Source organism: Ruditapes philippinarum, unplaced genomic scaffold (assembly GCF_026571515.1).
Source record: "Ruditapes philippinarum isolate M1 unplaced genomic scaffold, ASM2657151v2 ctg4007_1_1_1_1, whole genome shotgun sequence".
Taxonomy (NCBI): Eukaryota; Metazoa; Mollusca; class Bivalvia; order Venerida; family Veneridae; genus Ruditapes; species Ruditapes philippinarum.
In genome coordinates this window covers 18,580-25,253 of record NW_026853323.1, presented here as the reverse complement: position 1 = coordinate 25,253, position 6,674 = coordinate 18,580, and the positions used below count along the sequence as shown (strand labels likewise).

At 34.5% G+C, this 6,674-nt stretch overlaps 1 protein-coding gene across 1 annotated transcript; it reads left to right on the top strand.

Annotated features, from left to right (window-relative positions):
* The first annotated feature begins 507 nt into the window (after window positions 1-507).
* On the top strand, window positions 508-6,271 carry LOC132736494 (methyltransferase N6AMT1-like). Its single transcript, XM_060723632.1, has 6 exons — window positions 508-657; window positions 1,025-1,111; window positions 2,296-2,425; window positions 3,436-3,519; window positions 4,180-4,321; window positions 5,519-6,271. Exons 1-6 carry the CDS (start codon window positions 533-535, stop codon window positions 5,626-5,628), a joined length of 678 nt encoding a protein of 225 aa, XP_060579615.1. The 5' UTR covers window positions 508-532; the 3' UTR covers window positions 5,629-6,271.
* The last annotated feature ends 403 nt before the right edge of the window (window positions 6,272-6,674 follow it).

Here is a 6,674-nt window from a genome sequence, read left to right as displayed (position 1 = left end):
CTTCTCTGATTACAATGTTTGCATTGCCGCAGCTGTCTCGACCCTGACTGGGCGCAATGAGAATACCTGCGCGCCTGGGTAGCACATGATATGACCCCGCGCAGTAATCTGCTCCGAATTTGACAAATCAACACTTCGGGCGATTTTTCAATGTTTTCCGTTATAAATTAACTGAGCCAAAGTAATGTTACTTGTACAGTAGCAAACCTCGAATGAACAATTTCGCCGCGAAATCCGCACGAGAAAAACGTGAACTATTTATACCAAATACTTCTAAATACTACAAAGCAAAAACTACAAAGTACCGAAAACAATATTTATTATCAGATCTTCATAAAAGAAATAAGGCTGCAAGCCAATAAAGATATTAATCGACTGTCTCCGTAAAATCGACGGTCTCTGACGGTCTCTAAAGACCGCGAAAGATCGGTATTCAGGCCGAATCCGGTTTCGTAACGTACCGTATATTCCGTTAATACCGATTATTGACTTTAACTTACCTGGACCAAGGGACGTCACTCCTCTAAATATTATGTCCACTCCGGACATTTCTCACATTTCAAGCGAAGATTACAGTTTAATTTACGAGCCGGCAGAAGATTCGTTTCTCTTTTTGGATGCTTTAGAAAAGGAAATAAACGAAATACAAGAAATAAGGTGACACAAATTTCCAAGATTACAAAACAAGTGTATGAGTAATCGGATATAAATTAAATATGCTAATATTCGGATAATGATAAACCCTGGCAAATTTAACAATACTAATAGATACAGGCCAATGCATATCAATGATATCAACTTGGCATGGGTCAACTAAGGGGTAAATAGCCCATATTTGTATACAATTGGAGTGGGGGTGGAGTTAGTTTTAGAGTGTAGTTAACCCTGATCCTATAAATACCTGCCCCATTTTAGTGACAATATCATCATGCTTTATATTATATTTTTTTATGGATCCCTCTTATGTTAAACATATTAGACTATGTTAACATCACTGTCATTCTTTATTTTTTTTTATTTTTAGGCCACAAATATGTCTTGAAATTGGTTCTGGATCTGGTATCGTGTCGACATTCTTGGCGAAAGAGATTAGACTGCAACTGCTCTCAATGTATGAATGAATATCTACAAATAATAATAATAAGTTAAATAATGTACTTTTCACTTTTGGAAAAATATTTGTTCACATTTGAATTAATATTACAACTGATTACCGGTATATAATAATATAAGAATCTTACACTGGCTGCCGGTACAGACCGAAATATCTAGCTCGAGGGTGACTGTTTAAGGCGGTAACGAGGCTCTGCCGAGTTTCCGCTAAACAGTTACCCGAGTGCTAGATATTCCGGTCTGTAACGGCAGCCAGTGTTTGATTCTTTTTCTTGCATATAAATGTCACTTATTTTCGGAACAGAAATTACGAAAATGATATTTTCATTACGCACTTTTTTCTTATAGTAGCGTATGAACTTACAAACTTTATCGATAAAATGACGTCATCCTTAGAAAGCAATTCATTCATAAAAGGCCCGCGTCAATGACTTCATAAAAAGCACGCGACTTGTCTAACATGGGGGATGTAAGACAGGGTTTTCTAGCACCGGTGAAAACGGTAGATAATCTTGTCTGATATGCAAGAATAACTTACCTAAGACTGCAGCTGTGCTAGCTGAGGTACAGACAGCACTACCACTGGATATTAACCACAATTTAGCAATTTAACTCTGCCATGGGATATAGGTTGAAGAAAGAACACAAGAAGATAAATACATTTTGTGTATGTTACTATGTAGCCTTGGTAACTGATATTGACCATATAATAAGACTTACATGTACATCTTTATATTTGGCTTGAAGATACCTTTGGATGTCCTAAATCTTTTGATGGAGCAAAGGTTACCATTGATTAACATCAGGGACACTAGTACCAAAATACATTTTTAGGCTTTTTCTGAAAAGTACAGCTGAGTGGGTTCCTAACTCAGGTGCAATTCATGCCTGAAATAATAAGTGATAAGGCACCTGAGGTCTTACACCACCAGGAAAGCTGGAAAGTCGCCATATGACCTATACAGTATACTATGTTGGTGGACTTTAAAACCAAACAGACAAATTTATATTGTAGCAGCAAGTGGCTGAACATGAAATATGAAAATGTTAATTCAGAGGTGTAAATATTGACACTGTCATGTATTTCTTGAAATCTTAAAAATATGATTTTACATCTTTTATTAAGTTTCTTCATACTTCTGTTCATTAAAGTTAAAAAAATTGTTTAACTTGTATCATTAGAATTTTGTTTATTATTGTATGTTTCTTATATATTGACAGATGCACTGATATAAATCCTAGAGCTGTGTCAATCACCAAGACTACAGGATTGAAGAATGGTGTTAGCTTAGAGGCAGTCTTAACTGATTTAGTAAAAATCTTTACATATTTTATATGTGTATACTTCTAAATGTTTTATGCATTATTTATGTTTTAAAGGCCCATATAGCACAAAAAGTGCTTTTAATTTTATTTCTCAAAATTTTCTTATATTTTGTAGCATGTTACAGTTTTCAAAATGTTACTTGTTGGCCATGAACCTTATCAATCTTTTGCTTTTTGACCATAAGTACAGTTTTTGAACTGTATTCTGTATTGAAGGCAAAATACTAGTTTGTTTGCACTTAATTTATATTTTTAAAGACATATTATGTCAATTTTATCACTACTTTAAACCTTTCATGATGCTCTATGTTTATTATCAGAAAATTATAAATCACTAGTTTACTTTTACTAAAGGAGAAACTATTTATGATTTCTTAGGCTTACTGTACCTTTAATATTCTAATGTTTATTACTGCTTTTATGTTTCCAACTAGTATAGAATTAAAACAGTTCTTTTTGACAATGCATAGATATTACTTTGTAACTTAAATGGCAAAACTATTATGCCTTTAGTTATAGGTTAAATACATGTAATTAAAATAATACAGGCACAATTATACATGTATATTTGATTTTAGTTGATGACAACATTTTAAAACAGCAAATATAGAAATTCTTCACCTCATCCTGTAATGTTTTGGAACTAAAAAGTGTTTAGCTTTTGCCATCACTACACTAGTCTACACATCTGTGCAGTCTGACCAGGCTCTATACTGCTGGTAGCTCAAACTTGTGTTTTGATATTGTAATCCCTTAAATGTTGAATGGACTGTTCCAAATTCAAAGCTGGGCAAGTCCATTACAAAAATTCAGCAGGTAATGGGTTAAATATTGCTTGGTAAAATGACTGGCAGAGCCACGGTTGGGATACATTTATTAAAAAAGAGAGGTCCTTGTGAGAATAAGGTATGATATTATAATTTTTAGGTGACTAAGGATGATAATAATGGTAATGGTTTTTGTTACATGCATGTGTAGTTTCTATCGTTATTACAGGTTGATGGTTTAGCAGAAAGACTTAAAAAGAAAGTGGATATTTTACTCTTTAATCCACCGTATGTTGTAACACCAAGTGAAGAGGTATGTACACTTATATAATTTAATTTGTACTATGTGTTACATGCAAATTGCAAATTTATAAGTCCAAAACATCACTTCACCATAAATATACTCATTTTTTTTACTGAAGCGATCGATTTGCCAAATTTGGCAGCAGACGCAATATCTTCAAAAATACAGTTTTACACATTAAAGCTATGTAAAATTTATTTAAAAAATAATGAAAAGATACAAAAATATCTGAAAATCATTCTTGGCTAACATGGTATCTAAATTTCGTCTACAAAACATGGAAATTCATGATCTAGGTGGCAGCAACAAGGTGCTTGTAAACTGCGAACAATTTCGTGGACTTTTAACCGATGTTTGAAAACTTGTCGAAGGTACAAAATGTCACGACAGGCCCCATATACAATAATACAACCTTTGTTGATTTGACTTAGCTAGGTTCTTTTCTTGTGTCATTGGCAAAAGTATTATATAAGAATAAAACAAGGAAAACAACAAAAACAGTGAAAATTAATTCAATGCACTCTTAAACCACAATATTATAGTACACCTCTTACAATGTACATTGTTAATTCAAGGTGGCCCCATTTGCTTTTTTGGAAATTGATTGGTCTCTTTTGGGTAGGTAGCAAGGAGGCCCCATTTGCTTTATTAAAGATTGGTCTCTTTCAGGTAGGCAGCAGTGGCATAGAGGCATCTTGGGCAGGTGGAGCAAATGGAAGAGAAGTGATTAACAGATTTCTACCCCTTGTCCCTGAGTTACTGTCAAACACAGGGATTTTTTACATGGTTGTGATCAAGGAAAACAATCCAGGTAATAAATATCATCCAAAAGACATGTAGCATCCTTGAAATGTAAAAGATTTTGAGTCATTAAATTTTAGTAAAAAGCGAAATTTACAGACTTACTCACCTCATTAATGATACTTGGGGGTGTGATGAAATTTTTCTTTGACCTTTGATCTGGGACATCGAGTCCAATGGTCATTTGCCTCTCCTGGTTGATGCCGAAATCATGTCCGGTTAATAGTTGGTCACTTGTGGAGAAATTGGTAAATACTGGTTAGTTATCCAGGAAAAGCAGTTAGGTGGATCAACCACTGAGGTATGACAAAAACATGTGTTAGAATTGGCGTGAAAAAACAAAAAAAAAAAACGAAAAACAGAAAAATATACAAACTGACTGGTGATATTGGTCAACAGATCTGAGTTTGTATAGTTAGAACATATGGTTACAATATATATATTTTTCAATGGTAGCAATACCTTAGATTAGGTAAAAGCAAACCTTACCTACCTTTAACAACTTTTTCAATGATATGTTGACAGTTATAACTTCAGAGAACCATGGTCTAGTGCTCAAGGTGTCTGAATTACTATTTTTGAATCTTTGCGTTTTGCATGATACCATGTGCAGTGACAGCTATAGTTTGAACAGTGAAGTAGAAACAAAGTATAAGCATTGTAGCACCATCTATCATTGACGCTTGTGAAGCATTTTTAGCTCGACCCTTTTTTCCGAAGATTGAAGATTTGTTTAAACCATTTATTTGTTTGATTAAGAAAAAAGTAAATAAAGTCGAGCATGACCCCAGTTTGGCGGTGGGTATTGTTAACTGTACTGTTCATATTTCACATACATATTCCTGAAAAAAGATTCTAGGAAGTTTCCTTCAAAAATGTAAGGGGGGCAAAAAAGGAGGAACGTCATGGGAGGGGTTGGGGAAGCAGCTTTCTGTAGGTGGGGGTTGCAAATTATTGTTTTCCCCATAAAAACGTTATCCAGCAAAGTCTGTTTGTTACATATTGAACTAAAAGAAAATTGATAGCTCTTCTAGATGTAGAAACTTCTCAAGTCACTGGTAACATTTAAGATATATTAAAGATATAAGTTGCTTGCACTTTTTGCTTACCACACTAAAGGACTATGTTTAAGATTAATGTAAAAAGTAAGCAAATCTTGCCAGGCCATTTCGAAAAAAAATCAGCATATGTCTGTTTTGTTTTTCAGATGAAATTGGATCTATACTTAGCAAGTCAGGGTTGAAGATGTCAACTGTTCTTGAAAGGAGGAGTGGACCAGAGTTCTTATCTGTATTGAAATTTATGCGAGAGTCATGACACATGTTCTACAAATGCATTTCTCCAATGAAAATAAGAATGGACACCCACCTTCTCTCTTTTATAGGATAGGTTTATATTGAGTACTTGAAGGGCAATGCAGTTTTAAGAATCATTGAAGATGTTGTTATTATACGGTCAGTGGTGTAACACACTTGGACAGTCATGAAAGAATTCAGGAACAGTATAAAATTCTAAATCTGACACTGTGCAAAGGTCAATGGAAATATTAGTACTTGACCTGGGAAGACAGATACCTATCATCTAATGCATCATTTATAAAAAAAGACCTAACCTACGAGCAATGAAAACATAATCATACAGTTCAGATTTCTATAATTGGGTTTAGCAGTGGTCACTTACAGAAAAATATTGACAATTATAGTAAAAATCTGAATATGATCCAACCAGAGTAAGGGTTTACTACATACTGGTTAGGTATCCAGGAAATCTGGTATTAGGTGGATCAAGCTATTTATCACCCACCAAACACACAAAAAAAAACAGCCCAAAAAGAACCAAGTGTTAAAATTAACGTAAACAAGTTAAGACTTTGTCTTAAGAAATTATTATTTGAGGAGAATAACGTTCTTGCATTACGTCAAGTAAACTGATAATTGTTGAAAATAAACTTGATTTGATATTGATATTGTTTTCTTATAAAATACTAGCATGGCATGGTTACAAGTGTGAAGTTCAGGTTTTTTTTCTGCTGAAAAGTCTTTTTTTTATCTCCCCCCCCCATGGAATCGGGAGGCGGATATTGTTTTGGCGTTGTCCGTCCGTCCATCCATCTATGCGCATGCCGTCGCCTTGTTCCGGTCAAATTCTTCAACACAAAGTTATGGCACTTGATTGTTTATGCAGTATGCATGTAGAGCAATAATCGTTTTGCGCTATTTCTCTGCGACTACTGCTGGATTTCCATGAAACTTTATGGGAACCATCAGTACCAAGAGGAGATGCATATATCATCACCTTGGTTCGATCAGACCCTTCAACACAGAGTTATGGCCCCTTATTAGTTGTGCAGTATGCATATAGAG

Excerpts from the sequence above, each read along its gene's own strand:
- LOC132736494 (XM_060723632.1), top strand. The coding sequence starts at position 533 with ATGTCCACTCCGGACATTTCTCACATTTCAAGCGAAGATTACAGTTTA. Across the intron at positions 3,520-4,179 it reads TTGTAACACCAAGTGAAGAG|GTAGGCAGCAGTGGCATAGA; the intron begins GTATGTACACTT and ends GGTCTCTTTCAG. Across the intron at positions 4,322-5,518 it reads GATCAAGGAAAACAATCCAG|ATGAAATTGGATCTATACTT; the intron begins GTAATAAATATC and ends TTTGTTTTTCAG.